This window comes from Brachyhypopomus gauderio, chromosome 12, assembly GCF_052324685.1.
Source record: "Brachyhypopomus gauderio isolate BG-103 chromosome 12, BGAUD_0.2, whole genome shotgun sequence".
Lineage (NCBI taxonomy): Eukaryota > Metazoa > Chordata > Actinopteri > Gymnotiformes > Hypopomidae > Brachyhypopomus > Brachyhypopomus gauderio.
The window spans coordinates 11,623,865-11,647,113 of record NC_135222.1 but is presented as its reverse complement, the minus strand read 5'-3'; the positions used below and the strand labels follow the sequence as shown (position 1 = coordinate 11,647,113).

The following is a 23,249-nucleotide window of genomic DNA, read 5'->3' as shown; positions in this document are numbered from 1 at the left end:
TGTGCTTTATGCCTTGGCACGATGGTGGTTTAGTTGGTTTCCTCTCACTTTTAATCAGTGTGGCTCAAATCGTTTCCAAAGAATGTCTCATTTGATTGGTCTGCTTAATTGAATACTTGAGTCTTTTATCTAATTGACACTACCAATGCAGTTGTGGTTCGTTTACTTTTGCACATGCTCTGATTTCATATTTCATGTAGTCTGCTGGCAACTCACCCATTTCCCTCAAAACAAGTAAAAGGAATTGATGAAAATAAACCTGACATTTCATATACAAAAACTGGTGATGATAAAATAAGACAATCATGGTAAAACAACAGAAAAACCTAGGAGTTCACAAACATATATTCATATACTGTACATGTCAACGAGTTGACTGGAAAAGGCAGAAATGCATTTCATTCAGTATTTTTGACAAATTTGACTGTGGTGTGACACTGCTATCTAACTGTGAAACCATGACACAGTAACAGTAGCATAGTGACAAAAACACTGTTTCTTCAGAGGGCTTCTTTTTTGCACTTCTCTCCACTGTCATGTAAATGTGTACCCTTCCTCAAAGACACTGGACACCTGAATATGAGCAATGAATTTGTGATAAGTGGTGGGTGTGTGATATGTATGTATTAGTGTCAGATTGGTTGTTATTAAAGTTTGACTAAATATCAAGTTGGTGTTTGTGAAGGATGTCCTGAGGCAGTTGTCTTGGTTGTCTTTGTGGTTGTCTCAAATATTTGTGAGACAGGACAATATGCATGTACAGTATACACTCACCACACACAATACTTCAAACATTAATTTATTAGGAACACCTTGGGGTGCCCATCTATTGCCAATCTCCAACTCCTCATCCATGGTCACACCAAAGGTCTGATGCTACCTGGATATTTTTTTATTGATGGAACACTTTCCACCCAGCAGAGACACTGACCTAAAAGCTCTCTTCTACTGGCCATTAGCTCTGCCTCTTCAGACTTCAGATGGTTCAGAACTTCAGAATTATGCCTGTTCCCCAACATCTTTACTGCTTTCTTCAATTAAACATTCTCCTACCCACCTACAAAGCTCTAAATAACTCCCCTCCTTCGTATTTGTCTGATCTTCTCTTTCCTTACAAACCCACACTCTGGGGCCCTCCTCAGACTTTACAGCTATGGTGATCATGCTTTTTCTATATGTGCTCCTCAACTCTAGATCTATTTTCCCTAACATATACTGTATATGGTATGTATTGTATGTGTATACATGTCTTTGGGTCCTTGAAAAGCGCTATGTAAATACAATGGGTTGTTAGAGACCTCCAGTACTATATAACTAGCATGTCAGTGTCACTGCTATGTTGAGAATGACCCCACCCAACCACCAATCAGTAGAGGTCATGTGGTCAGGAAGTGGGGGTAATTAATGTAGTAGAGGATATTTGACTAATATCAGGTGTTTGTAAGAAAAGATTCTAATAAGGTCTAATAAGTCATGAGTAAGCTTACGTGTTGTGCTGTGGTGTTGGAGATGTAAAACATCACATTAACAACCTCTTGGAGAGAACAGTCCCTTCATCTGAGACAGGGAGGCTATTATGATTTAAAAACTTGAGTCAAGCCAGTGAACCAAACACAGAAGCTGCCTGGGTGACTTCACTCACATGAGTCTCTCAGGCATGCATGCTTGACTGCATGCACACACGCACGCACATGCACGTACACACGCACGCACACATGCGCACACACACACACACACACACACACACACACATACACACACACATACACACACACACACACACACACACACACACACACACACACACACACACACACACACACACACACACACACACATCAGGGAAAGGTGCAGTGAGGGACTGGTGGCAAAAATAAATCCTGAAACAATGTGCAGTGCTTTAGGTTGCAGCTGAAATTTTGAAGTGTAATATGTGCTCAGTGTATTGAGCAGCTGGTTTAACCTTTAACCTCTCCAAGATAGATGCTGGCACTGCTCCAATTTCCATCAGTAGAATCATTGCTGTTATTTTTAGAATCAGCTGCAGTTTCTTAGTACTGATCATTTAACATTTTGCCTAGTAAATCTTTTCATCATTTTAATAGTTGTTAAGCAACTTTGTTCAACAATGTACACAGCTGTGATTGAGATACAGTGATAGACACAGATCAGCCCTGCACTTTGGCCTGCTGTTCATCTCCCCTGCTGAAGCTGATGTGGATATGAAGCTGTTTCTGCTCCACTCCATTGAGTGCCCTCTTCTTGAATCCTTTTTTTAATGAAAGACCTGTATTTTTACACATTCAGTGACAAAACAACAAATTATTTCCAGAAAGAACATGTCTTTTCCCCTCCTTCTTGCCAGCTTTCTCAACAAATGTCATTGTCTGTTGAATGATGAAAGGCAACATACTTCATCTTGTCAAATGATACTGTCCATTGAATGTTTTTTGAAGATACTGTGCGATCACTGACGAATTTACACCACCCCATGTATGGCAACCTGTCCTGTAAGTGGTTGTTCATTGAGTTGAATTTGACAGACATCTCTTCCCTCTGCCTGTAGTCAGTTTCATTGTTGGTAGCCCACCTGGCTTGCACTCTGGAATCAGAGGGATGTTGTTTCTTTTCCCTGTAATAAAACCATAGGATCTCCTCCATCCCCAGCACTGTGAATGGACAGTGTATAGTATATACCCTTTAACAGCCATGTACTGCTCATATTCTAATGCATTAAACTATGACTTTGGTATGACCTCACCATAAACAGTTTATCTCCTTCAACAATTTAGTGTTTCAATAATAACTGATGGGGTTTAGAGATGTGCTACTGACTATAATTAGTTCACTATAATTCAGTAATTATACAGAGGTATTTAGCCAGAGTATTAAATGCATTTACTGGTTTTGCTATGCAGGACAGGCAGGAGGGAGAGGCTGAAACTAATGGACACTAATTTTGCATGTTTAATTATGCAGGATTCATTAGAGGAGTGGGGTGGAGCTTTGTGGATCCTCACTGATCGCAGGATCAGTATATGGAGGGTGGGATAGGAGTGTGTGTGCTTGTGTTTAAAATGCCTTATTCAGTTGTCCTGCCTTCGCGGGTTTTAGAACATTCGTAATTTTTGTTCCTCTTTGGTTCCTCTTTCTCTCGGGTGTCGTTATACAGTTACAGTATTGTTAAAGTCCGTTCAGTACTCACAATGACTATGCCAGTGTTCTGTTTAGGTTCTCTTTGGGTTTTTGGTAAGATGTTTACATCACTAGCAGAGAGGAAACCTGAGGTCCGGCCAGGGCCACACGGGTCTCGGCACCACCAGCCATCAGGACCAGGACATAAGACCCCTGTTCATTTGGGAACACCGGAACCTTGATTCTGCTTGTCTTGGTGTTCCCCTCATACAGCGCCACACTGAGGCCCCCGGCCGCGTGCCAGCTAGCGTGTTCATGCATGCCGTGCATCCTGCCTGCAGATGCATGTGGATGGAGGCGTTTGCCTCATGTGGCTCAACCTCTTCCTGCGCTGTGAATAAACAGCTAGGACACTGTTGACTGTGTGGGTGAACATGGCAGCATGTGCCACTGGGTAACAGAAACCCTCATCATTGTCAAAGGATTCCACAATGTTCTTAAAGAAACATTCCACAAACATATTTGCAAGTTTTAATGCAACCTATTTTAGTATAAATCTAGGTATGAGTAGCCAATTTCGACCCCTCAGATAAATAGACTCTTCACATATTGAGCTACTTAAGATTTATGGTTCAAGCCTTTTCAATTCAAATGTGTTTATATAGTGCTTTTTCCAACATGTGTTGTAACAGCGCAGCTTCACAGAAACTTGTTATGGTGACCGGTGTCGACCAGAGGAGGATGGTTTCCACCCCCTGAGTCTTGGTTCTTCTCAAGGTTTCTTCCTCATGCTCTTGGGGAGTTTTTCCTTGCTACTGTCGCCCTTGGCTTGCTCACTGGGGGCTTGGACTCAGACACTTGTAAAGCTGTTTTGTGGCAACGACTGTTGTAAAAAGCACTATATAAATACATTTCGATTTTTGATTGATTGAAGTGAGAGAGAGAGAGAGAGAGAGAGAGAGAGAGAGAGAGAGAGAGAGAGAGAGAGAGAGAGAGAGAGAGAGAGAGAGAGAATGTATGTCTCCAGACCCATAATGAGTAAGCCAAGACAGCAAGGAAAGACTCTTAAGATCAAGAAGAGCAAAACCCTTCAGAGGAACCAAACCTCAGAATGGGAGCACCAGACAGCCAGCCAACACCACACAAAGCATTACTTTTTGCTTTGGCAATATTTGGCAAAGGTATTGAGATTATTTGGTGACAATTTGTTGTTGTAGTTGACTGCACACAGGAAACATTTCAAACAGTCTAGCACGGGAGCTGATGGAGGTGATGATATGCTGACTGAAGTCTCCGTGACACCCCAGACCTCTGTAGTAGAATGCATGGCTCATGTAAATGAGTCATTCGTGGTAGTCAGAAATTATCCTTACCGGATGAACTTGCATCAGTTTGAAAAGAACACAAGACCAAAATTAGTATTAGAAAAGTGTGTTCAGGAATAATGTCCTGATGCTACAGCAGAGCCAAGGTAAGGGAGGTCCAAAAGACATTAGGGCACGTGTGTGAAAGCATGCTCAGCAGGGCTGCCTGCCTTTGGGGCTGTGTTTCCAGTGGGCTGGCCTGACTGTTCCAGTGGGCTGGCCTGACTGTTCCAGTGGGCTGGCCTGACTGCAGTGGTTAATTGTTTCCCTCCGTGAGCCTCTCTGGCTTTGCTTTGACAGCCATGAGATGGAAGCTTGGTGCTCACAATGAGCTGCTGCCTCCACCGATGGGTATTGATTGAAAATACAGGATATTTAAGCAGTGTGCTCACACCTGGAACAGAACAGCTGTCATCCTGTGAAGAAAGAGCAGTGACTTTAGCACCGGTGTGCTTGAGTGCGCCTTCACTTCTCACATGTTCAAGCTATGAATAGCTGGTAATTATAGGAACATTTTTTGTTATAACGATGTGTCACCATCTCAGAAGTATCTCTCTCTGTCTCTCTCTCACGCACACACACACTTCAATCTATATCCAAATATGCTCATTCATCCAAACTACTAAGAAGAAAATCTGTTTTTAATGTCTGCTACATCACCCTGACCAATGTGCATGGGGTGAGAGAGTCCCTGTGTTTCACTCCATGTGGTTGTTTTCTGGCTAGCTGCCTCACAGTGGGAAAGAGCAGTGATGTGTCAGAATGGGATCTTAGTGGGGCAGGCACATCCAGATCTGCTTGGTTCTCTGTACTACAGTGCTCACCAAGCTGTGCAACAAACCATGGATGGATGGCTGGATGGATAGAGGAGGGAGGGAGGGATGGACGGACGGATGGATGGATGCAGTGTAGGCTCTGAGAGACTAATATTTCTTTCTATTTTCTAACCTTCAAGACCTGAACTGAGCTATCCAACCACATTAAAGCCAAAAATTAGTGGGTCAGCCCTAAAAAATGTGTGTAATTGCTCTCATGTGATTACATTATCTCTCTCTCTCTCACACACACACACACACACACACATACATACACTCACACACACAGAACAAATGAAAAAAAATGATGTGATGGCACACACATTGTGCATTCATAATCCCCCAAATCTCTTTAAAGACATTAACTGTCCAAAGACTGCAGACCATCCACTTATGTCATTGCCATTTACTAATTTTAGTCCATTTCACAAACAAATCCATTTTGGCTTGGTTAATTTGCTTAAGGCTGGATTCATTTCAATGCCAGTAAACTGTGTGACTGTGTTTTCCCAGTGCAGCTCTTTAAGGTGGGGCTGCCAAACCAAGTTCACATGTGCCCCCTTTATTTGAAGTGTCATTAAAAAGGGAACAAAGATGGAAAGTGTAGCTGTTCACATGGGTAACGGTTCTGAGATCGTTTATAGCTGAAACAAACCCTTATGGGAACTTTTTCTTCATTGCTATATTGACAAAAGGTTAGATGGGAAAACACACTAAAGGAATACTCTACAGCTGACACAAACACACACCACACCCCACAGCTAATCACACACACACACCAGTGACTAACACCCTGCTTTTACTGCTCATCTGCTCTGACGTCTACTGAGGGGAGGGGTGTGTTTGTGCGTGTGGTGTGTGTGTGTGCGTGTGTGGTGTGTGTGCGTGTGTGCGTGTGTAAGGGGATGTGGGCTACTCACACAGAGAGAGAAAATTAAGCTTTTAGGCAGTAGCCTAAAGCGCCAGCTAGTAGTTCTTACTACACCTGCGGAGAGAGAGAGGGAGAGAGAGAAGGAGAGAGAGTAAAAGCGAGGGACAGACGAGGAGAGCAGACAGAGGAACAAACAAGTGCAGTCTCATTCCTGCAGTCTGAGAAAAAGCAGCTGTATTCGAGCGTTTGGATCCTACCTTCTCTGCCGCTGGACTTCCAGAGCGGAGTGTCGTCGGCTGTTTGCTGCCACGGTGTGTGGTTGAGGTGGCAGCAGGCGGATTGCACCGGGGATTAACGCTACGCCTGGTGCGACCAGCAGGTGGGAGGGAGCGGAGTCCAGGACCGAGAGACAGACTTGCTCTGCACAAAAAGGAGGAAGATGATGATGAAGGAAGATCTGCTACTGGACATTTTTAGAAAGGAAGAAGAGGCTACTCTGTATAAATACAGAGCTTGACTTCAGAGAGAACAGGAGACTGTGTGTGTGTGTGTGTGTGTGTGTGTGTGTGTGTGTGTGTGTGTGTGTGTGTGTGTGTGTGTGTGTGTGTTTGTGTGTGCGCATTAGTGTGCATTGTGTGAAGAAGAGTATTTGACAACGTGATCAGTACCATTTTCAATCCACTTGGCAGTATCTCCCTTAGGTTACTTTGAACCTATGTGTGTGGCAACTATCGACTGGCTTTGAAAGTGTGTGTACACAAAGTTGTATGTGTGCAGGCACGTGCGTGTGTGATTGTATGTACAACTGTGTGTGCGTGCCTCAACCTGTGCCCACTGCTGGAGGGCGTTTGTGCTCCTGTGGAAAATGCCCGCCATCCTCGTGGTCAGTAAGATGAAGTCCGGCCTGCCCAAGCCAGTCCACAGTGCTCTGCCCATCCCTCAGATCCCCACCCGTGCGGTGCACCCCCAGCCCTGTCCACGCGCACCGGGCCGGCCTGCCACCTGCACGCCCCCCCACCCCAGCAGCTTCAAGCACCCCCCGAGTGGCCCACAGCGTCCCCTGCAGGAAGGAGGAGATGTCAAAGACCTAGGAGAACATGAAGAACTCGGAGAACTCAGAGTTCCGGCCAAGACTGCAGACAGCCTGCTAGACTCTCAGGTCAGAGAGATGTGATTTTGAGGGTGGTTGTTGGGATGGTTGTGGGATGAAGTTGTGAGACACTCCTAGGTTCAGATGTGCCAATGAATGGAAGTGCTTTCTTCATTCTCTCAGACCCATATACAGACCTGCACCAGCCTCTCTGTCATGTCTAAGCTGGGCAAGCTGCTTTATTTGTGAATTGCAGGGTCTGCTAGGCAACCCAGCAGACATCTCTCTCTAATGCCATTTATGGCTCTGTCAAAGGAAAGGACAAAGTGTGTGTGTGTGTGTGTGTGTGTGTGTGTGTGTGTGTGTGTGTGTGTGTGTGTGTGTGTGTGTGTGTGTGTGTGTGTGTGAGTGTGTGTGTGCATGCCTAACTGTTTAAATTTAGAAAGAATGAAATACATCTGTATGTGTATGTGTGTATCCACACTACCTTTTTGTTTTAGTTGCTGTAACCATGTATGTGTCTATCACTCGCACCCTGTCTCCCTCTCTTTCTCACTGTGTGTGATGAGACAGAGCACAACTGAATAAGCTACCTTGCAGTAATATCTCTGCACTGTTACATGCAGCTATGCAACCATTCCTCTTATTATTGTAGACATTATTCTTGTCTTAGAATGAGACCTGCCCACCTCACTCACTGCATCCCCCTCCCTTAGAGTAAGGTAAATTTAGCTTGTGTGTGTGTGTGTGTGTGTGTGTGAGTGAGAGAGAGTGTGTGAGGCAGAGATAGGGGGACTGTGTGTGTTGCTGGTGCATTCATGCTGGCATAAATATTTTGAGCTGTGAATGTGGGGCAGTGAAGGGCTGTGTGGAAGAACAGGAGTGCCAACCTTGCACTCTACTTTATTAGGAACTGAGGAACTGATACGTGTGTTTGTGTGTGAGACGCAGTGTGTGTCAGTGTGTCGAGTTTGTGAGTGTGTCCTGTTTGTAGCTCTCAGCTGTTGATAACTGCTGCAGACAGTATAAGGGAAAACACTTGCTGAGCAACACACACACACACCCACACACACACACACACAGACTCTAACACACACTCATAGTCTCCCTCTCACTGCCTCTTGTGCTCATACGCACACGCGCACCACTACAAAATTCATGAATCTGGCAGAGAGAGAGAGAGTCAGGGAATGCCACTAGATAACCGTCCCTCAGACTGAACTGTAATGTACCTCGGGCAGACCCTGCAGGCCTCTATATAGACATGTTTTAAACCTCTAATGAAAATAGCTGCCTTAAACTGATCATAATCAATTGGGAATGTAATCTCAAGAGAACAGAGACTCAATAAGATCTTTACTGCTGGAGTGACCCCTGTGTTCTCCAATAAACAGTTTGATCTGGGTAGGTAAATATGTGAATAGGTTATCACAATTTCTTCATATTTGCTATACATTCAGTCTAAATAAATAAAGTCTAAAACCAAAAAGAAGCACTCTCCCAGTATGTGTATTAGTCAAAATCCTTTTGGTTTAATTCTGTTGATCAGCAGACTCCACAGAGCTAATTACTCCAACCTGCATGCAGTCTCTAATGCCCTCTAGTGGTGTGAGTATACACTGCATGGGATTTCCAACCCAGTGCAGTTCAGGTTCTGGTATGAGGACTATCCACTGACCTCCCACACCCAAATCCAGATACTGAAAAGTACAGCAGAAGCTGTGGCAGTATTCACGGCCTCTCAGCATCAAGACTGTTGGGTTCTTTGATCCGGTTTCATCAGCACTGGAATGGCCAGTGATATAGGGTTAAAGCCAATTTAATGTATTCCTATCTCATATTCAGTCTTTCTAAGGGATTATATGGTTAGTGCATACTTAGCAGGCTCTCTCTTGCCCTCTGTTTGCCCTCTCTGAGCAGTGCTTAGAGCTTTGAGTCCAATTTATTTATTTGAACACAGAATGAAAGCTGGAAAGAGATGAAGTGTGGAGTGTTTTCATTTCTGGTTTGTGGTGTAGGCAATGGAACCATGCACACATACAATAAGGCAGAACTCTCCCACATGCACATATGAACACACACACACACACACACACACACACACACACACACACACACACACACACACACACACACACACACACACACACACCTATCTCACCATCTGATTTTCCCTCTGCACTATTAGACCATTTGACAGCGTGATTAGTTTGCTCCATGATTATTGGATCTGCAGCAGACAACAAGTGCCTGCTTTAACAGAGTCTCTCCACCGTCATTTCATTAAACCCAGTTCTTATCTGGGCCACACGTTTAATGGAATAACTATGTCCTATCGGTATTCATGATCAGTGAGTGTTTTGTCTGAGTGATGGTAGGCAAAGACAGATCGAAGCTTAGAGCATGCTGAGTAGAATATGAGTGTTTGACAGTCGCAGCAGGACAATCTGTGTCACCCTGTATATTAGCTCCTGCTGCTCAGAACCATGTCCTGAGAAACACATTTAGATGTGTAATTAAGTATTGAGTATTTGCTGTTAGACTCTATTGTTTCAATTCGTAATTGTTTTTATTCACATTCACACTATTCACAGGAAAAATACATGATTTACTCCATCCTCCTATATCCTCATTGGCCAGTAAAGGGAATTGGTGTTGCTGCAGTGATCCTAACTTATTTAACATCATTCACACATATGCAGTTATTCAAACACACACACACACACACACACACACACACACACACACACACACGTGCAGCTTCTAATGCCCATTGTGTTGTAGCTCAGTCATGTTAATCTGCTTTGCTCTGCTACTTCTCCCTCTGTGTTATTAGTTATTACAGTCCCAGCATGGATCAGTTCTCTACACTTTGCTTCAAAATGATGTTTCCTTAGAAACACATCTTGGAATCTGTGTATTTTCCCCCTGCACTGATTATTTCAACAGGATCTTGACTGTTGGTTTAGGTAAACAGCATTGCGAGTAATCGGAGTTTAGTGGATCGAGTTGATGGCATTAAATTGCAGATGTGAGAGTGACATAAAGGCTTCCTGTGTTCGCTCTACTTAAACTGTGTCATGTTTTAAGTATTTCAGTACCTTCTATGTGAACATGACTATTGGAACCCACCATTATCTCTGTGTGATTGGCCTTGATTAAACCTGGTTCTAGATAAATAGATAAGTATACAACTTACCTGTCAGTCTAAACCAGACATTAGGACTCATTCCTTGTCCACTGAGCATAGATTAGATTAGATTACATAAGAAGTAGTTCGGATTACAGTTAGTTTAAATTTAAAATTAATTTTAATCCTGTTTAAATTGTTCACACTAACAAAACAATAATACACAGTATAGAGTAGGAGATCAGCTGCGGATGGAGAACACTGATGTTTGTGTACCTTGTGGTGTTTAACATAGGCAGCCAGTATAACTGACACAGCATACGTGAAACACCTACCTAACACCCAGTGTGTCTGTGTGTGTGTGTGTGTGTGTGTGTGTGTGTGTGTGTGTGTGTGTGTGTGTGTGTGTGTGTGTGTGTGTGTGTGTGTGTGTGAGGACCCTGGTAGGTGTCTTTTGAATGAACTGCAGGTGTATTTTTCCCCCAGATACAATGATCTATAAAGGCCAGAAACCAGGTGACGTGATGGAGCTGAAGAAAAGCACAATGTTTAGTGTGGCATAGATGTAAACCAGTCTAGAACTGTGCTAAAAAGCATTATTGAAAACAGACCAAAAAAACAAGAATACATTACATTACATTTACATTTATATTTATTTACAGAATATTTTTGTTCACGGTCACACAAAGGCTGCCCGAAGGTGTAGGAGAATCAAGATACTGAGGACACCACCGACTCAGGATTTATTGATGTAATTATGGTGATCAGACCTTGATGAGTGAGAATGCGAAAGGGTCAATCTTGCAGGTAGAAGGATTAGGATTTTGTATTAGGATTTTAAATTAGGATTTTGAAATACATTGAGAAACAGTCTGAATTCCCTTCACAAAGGTTCACAGAACTAACTGGAGCTATGGTAGATGGCTTGAGAAGTTTATTTATAGTGAAAGTTTTTTGTTTTTTGTTTGGTTTTTTTTAACTACCTCCTCTGGTGATTACACAGGCATAATGAGTGATCTCATCAAGTCTAGGCTGTATCCATGTGAGTGGGCAGGAAAACTAGCATGTATAAAATTTAAACCTTCAGGAACAGAGCTGATTCCTTTACAAGAGAACATGGTAACATGTTACAATACCCAAGTAATAGTGTGTCAGGACACATGCGGCAGGCCAACACACCCTGTGCTGTCATTTTGGGAGGGATGATACAAAAACACAGGCAATAGCACTTGGCCAATATTTTTAGGGTCAAACACTGAAACACACTTTATTTCATAGAGAGCAATATCCTTAGTCCTCATAGTTTAATAGTCACAATCGGACTACAACTTTGTCCTTTCTGCTGGAGCTACATGATTGCATCTAAGAGGGACATAATGTTCAAATGCATAAAGTTCTCAGCTTGGTCCCAACGTATGTGTGCAGGAGCATGTTGAATGGCTTCTCAGAGTAGAGAAGCTTTACTGGCAATGGAGCAACAATTCAGCTATGAGAATTTGCCAACATGGGCTGTAGCAAGCGTTGGAAGGGTACCAAGATCAGTGTTTCCATCTACAGCCCAATTTATTAGCCATAACTTCAGCATCATCATACTACACTGCAGAGGCTGGGAGTCTTGAGCGAAGTTGTCAGTCAGAGGATTAGATAATGTTGAGTTATCAAGGGGTTTGACTGCCTGAATAATAAATAAATAGGTATAAATAGGTAATAAATAAATAGATAATAAATAGGTATGCACTATCTTTAAATTTCTTGGGCCAGTTTGCTAATTAGCTCCTTAATTAATATTAATGATATTAATAAATGTTCATTTTACCATAATTCATTTTATACAAACATGGGTCATTAATGTGCGTTTACAGTAATGTCACATGTAAATAAGCTATTGCTGGAAAGACTCCCAGCAAACAATGGCAAACTCCACAGTCACCAACATCAGATACTTTGCTTAAAAGTAAAATAAGAAAAACTGCATGTGATCTGAAAAGTATTCCATACGCTTTACAAAAGAAAACTAACCAAGTCTGATTATTAGCATTTTTATACACAAATTATATAATTGATGTACATTGATATACAAATTGATGTACAAAATATACAGTTAATCAAAAGGCTAAACCAGTTGGATAGATGAAAATGATTGCAATTATCAGCCAAAATTCCAAAATAAAAAACAAGTACTGTCAAAGTATATCAGCAATCAATCGTGTACCTCCAAAAATCAACACAGTTGATCTTAGATGTCTGTGTGTTGTACCTCATATTTTTGCAACTCCTGGTGTGAAGATGCTTTACTGACTCGGTTTTGTTTACAGCCTCCTTGGGGCGCACTGCTACATTTTGAACCGAGTTGCACCTTCTCTATCTGAGTTCATTAAAATGCAAACATCTGTTTTCTTCAGTGGGTCAGCCTGGAGTGGCTGGTTCAGGCCTTTTCCTCAGGTCATTGTCATGGGAACATTGAGACACCATCATGCTGACATGCCGTCCGTTGTGACTCCAGATGCAGCCCGAGGGATCTGAGCGAGCGAGCGTGTGTTCTGTTCACCGAGGATCGCAACAAGGCTTCTGGGCTTTGGTGGGAGGGGTGAAGCCACTTGGTGGGAGGGATCAGGCGGGTCAGTGAATATCTGCTAGCGTTTGACCACAGGTGATGGCGCAGAGCAGCTGCTGATTGGTCAGAGGGTTTACCGTCTGTTAGCTCATCACGCTGGAGGTCTGGAGGTTACCGGGTGTAGGTCTGCTGTGCGGGTGTTGATGGACCTGGTCCTTTCATCTGACATAATTTGGTGTTAAAGGTGATTGCTATCTATCTAATCACTCTATGTCTGTTGTATTCACTCTGCCATCATGTGGATTAGGGAACTTTATGGTACTGCAGGTGTTTGCAAATGTAAAGTCTTTGTCATGAGACAAAGACTTTCATTGTTATTAACTGTCAATTTAGTGGCTAAAAACACATTTTCATTTGTTTCTTTAGACTATTCATATAGATAAAGAGTGTGGTAAAAATAGCTGTTTTTATGATTCCAGCCATGCATAATTAAACCTGCAACATTAGAATTAGATGAGCACATTTCCAAAGGATTCTCATTATGAGAAATCTTTGGCCTAGTTTTACTTTGTTACTCAGGAGCAAATCTTAAATCTCATTGCAGAGTATTTCATTAATCCCCCAAACAAAAAAAAAGATTCCACACATTTAAAGCACAACTTTTTAGTAGTGCCGCATGCTAATCTCCGTGGAACAGATCCACCGTGAATGGCTTGGGCACGTCACACCTAATGCATAATGTCTTTGCATATAGTTGTAGTTCCACTGTGGATGTGGAGGACTTTTTTACTGTTTTAAACAGTATGGGAAGATGCTAGTTTTAAAGCAGCCACTGTGATCCTTGTTCTGTTCCCGGACACCCAGAGTGCTTCTGTGTATCAGGCCTTTGTGTCATTGCCCCAGAAAGCCCATATGTTTCACCCCCACTACCCCTACTACCCCCATCCCTGTCAGCCTGGCAGGAGGGACCTAATCACCCCCACCTCCCCCTCCCAAGAGAAGCAGATGATGGGGATCCCTGAAAACAAAACCTCCCCCCCCGCCCCCAACCAGGCAAAGCCAGCTCATTGTCCATGGATGCTTGGGTTTCTTTTTTTGGCCACTGAGAGAAAGAATAGAGTGTGTAGCTCCATAATTCAAAGCTGTTGTGCTTTAATGAGTTTGTTCGTTCCTGCCCAACACATGTTGTACAGAACACAGATCATCCAGCATTACATTATAAGGTGACATGTTAAATGTGTTCACATATCACTCCCCCAAGGTCTGTCTGTGCTTACAGGAATACAAGGTTTAAACACGTACTTTATCCAAAATGTGGATCTGAATAGCAAGGAGCTAATGAATTAGCTAGCAGGCAATCATTTGTATAGTGCTAACTAGCATTATTTGAAAGAGCTGTTAGCAAGCTAGTGTAAAGTGTTTCTTTAATGGTATGAAAATGCAGTGTAGTTGCCATATTGTAAACGAATTGAGAAAGCACTGCACATATTTGTCCACTGGTAACCTCAGAGCATGCTGGTTTTGGGGTAGAAAAGCACGGTTCTGGCTGGTTGTATTTATAAAATGCGCAGGGCCCTGGAAGGGCTTCAGTGTGGGAACACAACAGAAATTTGGACAACCCTCAGAAATTTTAGTTTGACTTGTAATTTGTGGGTTTGGTGGCTGCTGGAGAGAGCACAGACAGCAAAGGGATCTACTGCCTCTTCACCACAAAACTACAGCCGGGAGCGCACGCACGCGCACACACACACACACACACACACACACACACACACACACACACACACACCACCTCACACACATACACCCATACACCCCTTCCCATGCACACATACATATATACCGCCCTACACAAACACACCCATACACCCTACACACATACATATATAACCCACCCCCACACACACCCATACACCCTACACACACACACACACACACACACACACACACACACACACACACACACACACACACACACACACTCCCATACACCCCCCCCCACACATACACCCCCCCACACACACACACATGCATACATACATACCCCCCCACACACATACATACATACCCCCCACACACACCCTTCCACACACACATACATACATACCTTCACACACACCATACACCCCTACACACACACTAACATACATACCTGTCACATACACATACATCCATACACCCCACACACACACACACACACACACACACACACACACACACACACACACACACACACACACACACACACATACATAAATACCCCCTCACACATACATGCATACCCCCCACACACACATACACCCATACACCCCCTTCCACACACACACCCACACACACATCCGTACCCCAACACACACACGCACATACATACATCCATGCCCACCCCCCACGCAGACAGACACTCTCTCTATGTACAGGACTTTGGGATATAGAAACAATGTCAGTTTGCTCTCTCTGTTTTTAGACCTGTGAAGGTGGCAGTGATGGTGTGGGGCTGCTTGTTTAGGAGGTGCTGGTTTGAAAAGCATAAGCAAATATGGATGTTATCGCAGATAATCTTTGAGCCTCTTATTTGTACTGCATAGCAGTGATGGTTTTTTAACTTTAATTGAGCTCTCAGATCTGGACCATTTCAAGTGAAGAGCAACTCATTATTACTAATAGAAGCAGGACAGCTGTTAAAGGAAAATCGTGCAGAGAGGAAGGGCTGCACTAATACACCAGTGCTGAATTATTGATCAACGGTGTGTGACAGAAATGTAAACATTACAGTCTGGGCTTGCTTTCATTTATTTCTCATCATGTTTTTATGAATTATATAAGTATCGCTTAGCAAGTCAACACTGCAGATACACAGTGAGAGTTCCAGTGCCAAGTTCCAGTCAGTGAGTCATTAACTGATCACTGATGTGTGCTCTTTTAGCTTAAAAGCTTTTCACTTTTAAGAATGAGCCTTTTCCCCCCTCTTGGTGAGCGCTGGAGCATAGTTGGAAGTTTGTTAGGCTTTAGTTAGCAGGTCAAGAGGCCTTTTCCTCTTTGATAGCCTCATGCTTGACTAATGGTGCCTGGAGCAGCTGAGCAGAAGGGTGAGTGCAGGGAGGCACAGGAGGACGATGGAGAGATGGAAGGTTACGGGGGACGAAAGGACATGATTCCCTCCTTCTAATACTGACAGCCTCTCCAGCTGGACCCCCCTAAACCACACACACACACACACACACACACACACACACACACACACACACACACACACACACACACACACGCTCACCCACACCCACACCCGCACCATAGTTTGTTTTGGCTCATCTGCAAATTTTCTGAGTGTAGGGCTGGTGTGTGTGTGTGTGTGTGTGTGAGAGAGAGAGAGAGAGAGAGAGAGAGAGAGAGAGAGGGAGAGAGGGAGAGAGGGAGAGGGGGTGGGGAAAGGCTGGCAGCTGCCACAGCCATATAGTATGACCTGAACGGTAAAGAGGAAGGAGCAGTTTTGGGCTTTTTCTCTGCCCCGTGGAGAGATTGATCTTCTTACTGAACAGTATTGCTGCAATTCCTGCTTCTTCTCTGACTTGCTCTTTCCAACTTGCTCTCTTTCTGTCTCTCTCTGTCGTGATGGGAGGATTAGTAAGCAGTGTGCTGGTGTGGGGTGCTACGCCTCTCTTGTTCTGATGGAGTATATGTGGACTGAGCTGGTGTGGAGTTAAAGCAGGTGCAGTGAGGAAGAGGAAGAGTGAGGAAGATGAGTATGATGCTGTGGCGTTGGGAGCAGAACAACATCAGTATGAAACTGGTAACCAAGCTCTTAGGGAATGATCCCTTTCTCATATTTATAGTGTGTAATTCTGTTCATTCTTGGTTGACGAAAGCATAAGACTATTAATCATTAGATTAATTAGATTATTAATGTATTAATTACAATTTGCTTGTGTCATGAGAGCAAAAGATTAATAAAATTAATTTTTAACCAGTGCAAGTCATGCTGTGTCATAAGTGTCCAGACATTCTGCCATTTCAGCTCGTAGGTATGAGATGCAGTATCACATTGCTGTTTCCGTCTTGCACAGAAACTGCTGAGGTGTGGGTCTGTGTTGGCTCATCTTTTGCGGACAGAACTGTGGCTCTGTGGGGCAGAACTGCTGCTTTATTTGAGTTGTGTGAGAAGTATTGCAGTAGTTGTTCTGGATTTCAACGCCTGTTGGGGGAGATCACAGTCGTTCTAGGCTTGCGGCATTTTAGTGTGATACACTATTGACAGGAAACAGTGTGTAGCTAATGACTATTCAAAGACTTAGATGACTCATCTTTCTAGAATTATCCAAATACATTAGAGATAAATAACTATAAAATTAGCATTACATAATTAACCAAGAATTAGGCAAGCTTGATGAGTAGATTTTATGTAAAGGATTATATGCATGCACGCACGCACGCACGCACTCACACACACACACACACACACACACACACACACACACACACACACACACACACACACACACACACACACACACACACACACACACACACACACACGTCTATATGCATACACAGCCCAATTCCCTACCACAGGGCTTATCTGGTGTCCCTCAAAGGCCATGTGCTTTATTGCTTGTCTGGAGATGAGGTGATAAGGGTGCTGTTTAATTATGTATTACATCTGGAACACAGCATGAGAGCCACTGGGCCGGCTGGGTTTATGGCCGTGTGCATGTGTGCGTGTGCATGTGCATGCACCTAAAGAAAGGGAATATCTTGGCTGAGCAATAAAAAACATTGACATGCCTTGGAGCTCATACAAACAGGCAGTGAGTGCAGAAAGAGACAAACATGGTCCATGTGATAGTCCCACATCATTTCCATTCATATGTCCACTGAGAGCCTCTCTTATCCCTACAGCTTAGATGCCTAGAGGACAGTGGGTCAAGAGGGCTGGCCTGGGATCAGATTCCGCCTCTCTAAGCCTTATGAAGTCGATCACACTGCTTTAAATAGCTGATCTGAGATGAGCTCTCTTGTTCTGCTCCTACTGATAGACATGGGTAAATGAGATGCGAATGTTTGGGCTAGCATGATTAGCATTTCCACACGAACCTGGTTCTCCATCAACGCACATTAGATATGAACATGCAAATGCAGCAGCCCATCTGTCCATTTCTCCAGATTAAAGTGACCTCAAAAACAGCACAGACTGCTTATTAGGAGTACTGCTGATGGACTTTTATGACCTTATGATCTATTGTTTTGGCACACAAATCAATACAAGATGCTATTTGTTATATTTTATTACATATTTATTATTTATACACACACTCACACAATCTCAACACACATACTTAACACATACACACTTAAAAAAAACATCTGTATAGATGAGATAGGCTTGGCTACTGTGTGTAAGAGTATGATTAGATAAAGGTGTTTAATGTCCTGCTGGGAGTACCTTGTGAAGTAGTAGCCTTCATTAACTATCCTGCTGAAATTCTGTACATGCACGCACGCACACATGCACACACACATGCACACAAGCACACGCATGCACACACACACGCACGCACACACGCACACACACACACACACACACACACACACACACACACACACAAACAAATACAAGAATCAATGCTCAATGAGTCATCTTTTGGATGCACCTTATCAGTTGTCCATGTGATGTAGTTTAAGGTAAGGGACACTATGACCTAACAATTGTCTGTTGGAGGGAATTTGTCAGACCCTAGTGTCAGACCGTCTAGGAATTAGGCCTAGTGTCAGACCGTCAGGTGGTGTCAAGCTGTCGGATGGCATCAGGGCACCAGGCCATTAGATCTTTGGTGTCCATGCCTGTACTCAGTGCTGTGTGTTCTGCACTGTTGGCTCTTGCTGATCCTAGTCAGTGAAGTTTTAGCTGATTGTGCATGTTGAATTGGCGTCAGTGGTCAGCCATGAGGGAGCTTTCTGATTTACTGATCAGTATAAATTTCACTTAAAACAAGATAATACAGTATATAATATACTGCAGGAGTTTCATTTGTTGCATTATGGCTTAATCTAGAGAGGCTAACATTGTGCTACACAGACAGTTTTGTTAAATGTCTAGAGGACAGGTAGAACAGTATCTGGACAACAGCTAAGTATCTAGAGGGCATTTATCATTACCTTAACATATGCAAACTCAAGGGGAAGGAACTTAAGAAGAAGATGTGTAAGTCACTCAGAATTCTCTGATAATGAGAGTTATATACTCCTTTTAAGAAGCTGCATTTTTGGAAGCATCAATTTTCGTTGATATGTAGTACGTATGTCCGTGTTGCTTATCAGCTGTGGTCTGTTTGGTACGTTCAACTGGAAATGCATACAGGCGATGCCGCGCAGCAGTAAGCAGACGGAAGATGATCAGACACTTGCAGCTGGTTTTCATTTCTCTTTGTCAGTTTGATACATCATTTAAACTCTAGTTACTGCAGCCTCCTTCCTGGTGGTCTAATTAGGTGGCATTCTCCCTGGACTCCTTCCCGGTGGTCTGATCAAGTGGCATTCTCCCTGGACTTCATTCCCTAACCACATACACTGGAAACAGTTAGGAGCTACCCCAAGAGCCTTGGAGCTGGCTCAGTGCCAACGCCTGCACTTCCTTTCAGACTGGAGCTTTCAGCTGAAAGTCGGACGCATGCACCTTGCAGCCTCGGCAGTTTCCATCAAAACTGCTTTTTCGTTTCCAATTTCAAAACCACCTGAACAGCCATGAGGAGGGATCTTTCTCTGGGTAGAAAGTTCATTCCTGAGTCGGCCAGGTTTGGAAAAGGGAATACAACTCCGTAATTGCAATTGTGTATTTGGGCTTAAATCTTCACCACATAAAGGATTTAGTAATTTATGCAGTAGCCCTGCTGCTGTGGTTTAACTCTAAGCCATCACAGTGCTGGAGTGCTGGCAGTGCTTAGAAATGCTGGAACTGTTACACTGTTTCACCTCTGATGCACCACCTTACCTTTGTGTGACCTTACTGCGCTGTTGCTAATTCTGGCTGTGCCACAGCACACAGTTCTGCCGTCTTCCTGCTGCTTCTGTTTTGCAGTATGGGTTTTACTTTGCCCAAGTGCAGGCTGGATGAAACTAATTTGCCCAAAGGAAATCTGATCACACGTTCCAGAGGAAGAAGGCAGCACTCATCTGGAGGTCATGATCCCCAAAAGGTGATTATGGTTAAGAGGTTAACATGGACTCTGGGGAGCAAGGGCTGGCAGCTGGGGGCAATAAAACCATTCGGATGCTTTTCGAAAGATTTATTAAGCTTCTCTAAATATCACGTAATACAGTTGGGTCATGTGCATTGTTTGTGGTTCTGTGAGTTCATTTGTCTTTGTGTTGGGGTGGCATTTCATCCCCATCCTCTTGTGCACTTGTGCCATGGTCCACCACACCCTATATTCTCCCTGCAGTTTTCTGTTAACCTGCTACACTGTAACCTGCCACTTGAAAGAGATGTGACAGGCAGCATTGTCGCTCTCAGAAAGATGGCACACACACCCATGCACTAACATGCACTACCTGCACTTGAGGAGAAATAATCGTGTGGATGACTATTGATTTCCCATAGTCCATCTGTTTCAAGGAGCTCTGGGTTGCTGAGTTAGACAGTAACAATGCACTGCAGTCTGGATTTCTTTTTTCTCTCTCTCCCTCTCTCTCTCCTTTTTCATGACACTTCCCAATGGCCACCCTAGACAATTCCTGGGCAATAACTCTTATTTAACCAAAATACTGACCTTATGTGTGTCATTTTGTTGCAGCTGTGGAGTTGACTGAGTAATGTGAATCGAGTATTATACAGTATATATTTCAAAAAACAGTATCCAATGTCATTTCAGTTCTCAGTTCTTTTGAGAACAAAAATATTGCTGTTTTTAATCCTGGTGGTGTGGCTGTTTTCCTGTTTTTCTGTTTCTTTTATATGACCTAAAGTTCAGTCACTATTTGCCTTGAGTTGCTATGCAGCGAGCTACTTTTCTGACATCATTGGTGGTCACTCTCACAGTCCAAAAGTCCTGTTCAATACAATAAATACAGTATCACACTCCACTATTCCTCCCATCTTTGAAGCTACTGCTGAAACGTGATCATTTTGTGAGGTTGTTTACTTCTAAAATTGATAGTCTGTGCTCACTGATAGTCTGTGCTCTTCGGCCTTTGACCCCTCTATTTCACTTGCACCCCCTGCCTTTTTAAGTAAGTTTGAGCCTGTATCAATGTTGGATCTGACTTGCTGCCCGGTTGTGCTTCCTACATCACTCCTCAAAGATGTTCTGACATCTATTGTCCCAAATTTTCAGATAATAATAAATAGCAGTCTTAATAGTGGAGTCCCTTCCTTTTTTAAACATGGAGGTGTGCAGCCTCTTCTGAAGAAAGCTGGCATAAATCCAGCAGTTTTAGAGCATTTTAGACCAATTTCTAAGCTTCTTTTTTTGGCAAAAGTAATCAACTTTACTCTTTTGTAAACCAACACAATATTCTGGATAGGTATCAGTCAGATTTTAGGGCTCACCACAGCACAAAGTCAGCTCTTCTTAAGGTTCTAAATGACTTACTTCTAGCTGTGGATTCTGCAAATTGTGCAATTTTAATTATTTTAGTCCTAACTGCAGCCTTTGATACTATCGACCATACCATCCTGCAAAATCACTTGAAGTATGGTGCCAGCATAGCGCTAGGAATAGCGCTAAAGTGGTTTGCCTCTTATGTAGAGAATCGAACTTTCTCAGCACCTGTTGCTTGTGGTGTATCACAGGGATCTATTCTGGGACCTATCCTTTTTTCTTTATATATGCTCCCTCTTGGGTCTATCTTTCTAAAGTATAATATCTTTTACCATTGCTATGCAGATGACACACAGATATATCTTCCAGTAATCCCACACAAAAACTGCTCTTTATACCTCATGTTGGATTGTTTGAGGGACGTTAAGTGATGGATGTCCTCATGTTAAACCAAGAAAAAAACAGACATTATTATCTTTGGAATTCCTTACTGTGTAAGAGCTTTAGCCAATGACATTGGCTCTGAGTTACATCACTGACCTTTTTCACTTTCGCTCGACCCCTCATGCTTTGTGCTCCTCTAACCAGTGGTGTTTAGACGCTCCTTCCTCTCGGTTAAAATTTAAAGGTGACTGGCTTTTTCTGTAGAAGCTCCAAGACTTTGGAATAATCTTCCAATATTTATAAAGGAATCAGCCACAGTAGATATTTTCAAATCTAATTTAAAAACCTACTTATTCTCACAGGCTTTTGAGTCCTGAGTGGTTTTTATGCCATACCTGTTTTGGCTGGCCTTTGTCATCATGTTCTTTATCTCTGTGTTTGTTATATTGCCAGTGTTTTGTGGGATTTTTCTCAATTTCTTTTTCTATGCCTAGTTTTATTGTTTATATTTTGAGGTATTTTAGGTATGTGTCATTTTACATGTTGTTCGGCACTTTTTGTCATTTAAATGTGCTATAGAAACAAAGATGACTTGACTACGTGGAAGAACTTTACACACCTCAGTACTCTGGAGCTTATCTCTGTAGCATACAACATCAATAGGCCTATACAAGTTTATATATACACAAACTCCAAACATATGGGACACTCACTCCCTTTACTTGTTTGATTAAAAAGCCAAATGCAGAAATGCACAGCTAACAGACCAGTCATCATAGTTAACTCCACCCACTAGAATTCCTACATAAACCCTTTGGGTGAAGTAACCATTATTATGATGTCCATTCACCCACCTGGATAAAGCACTAAATGTTGAGGAACAGTGTCCAGTGGACACTTAACAACAAGAGCTGGTCTGGGTTTAGAATCTTATGAGCACCTTAAATCACTGCTGGCTACTTTCAGATCGGCATTTGATGTTCTGCTGGCTCTAAAGGCAATGTCAGAGTGATGAGGAGTTTAACCAGGCCATGTTCCTGAGTGCAGTGTCAGTGGACCTTTAGGAGTTTTTCCTTTCTTACAGGCACTATAACATCAAGAACATCAGGGTTGAACCATGAACCTGGGATGGAACAGAGTGAAGTTTTGGTGAATTAGTCAGTCTTAATAGTCATCAACAAAACTCAAGTCAGCCTGAGACAACAATAGTTCTGAGTGCTTGGCATTAAAATAGAAGGACATGGTTTAGCAGAGGCTGGAGAGTGGTGGAACACCTCAGCAGTGAGATCTACACCTTTATTCTCTTCTGCAGAATATGCTGTATGGCATCCTGCAATGTGCCCCTGCTTAGCATGGCAATGTCACTCTGATATGT

General features: G+C 43.0%; 1 protein-coding gene and 1 long non-coding RNA gene across 10 annotated transcripts in view; one reads left to right on the top strand and one right to left on the bottom strand.

Moving 5' to 3' along the window:
• The window catches only part of nav2a (neuron navigator 2a), a 163,536-nt gene that overhangs the window by 63,779 nt on the left and 76,508 nt on the right, over positions 1–23,249 (top strand). For 4 of the 9 annotated variants that reach the window (XM_077023134.1, XM_077023135.1, XM_077023133.1 and 1 more), the window contains exon 1: positions 6,674–7,344. The exons of 3 other annotated variants lie outside the window; for them this stretch is intronic. In XM_077023134.1, the coding sequence (XP_076879249.1) occupies positions 7,051–7,344 (294 nt within the window). In that variant the 5' untranslated portion in view covers positions 6,674–7,050. Of the gene's footprint in view, positions 1–6,673; positions 7,345–16,472; positions 16,747–19,949; positions 20,147–23,249 lie in introns of those variants that run through there. 2 more of the 9 variants (XM_077023139.1, XM_077023136.1) reach the window with 2 other exon arrangements.
• Positions 2,159–6,607, bottom strand: LOC143527825 (uncharacterized). Its single transcript, XR_013134280.1, has 3 exons — positions 6,443–6,607; positions 6,235–6,299; positions 2,159–4,915 (listed from the first exon to the last, which is right to left on the bottom strand). It is a non-coding gene; the product is annotated as an uncharacterized LOC143527825 (long non-coding RNA).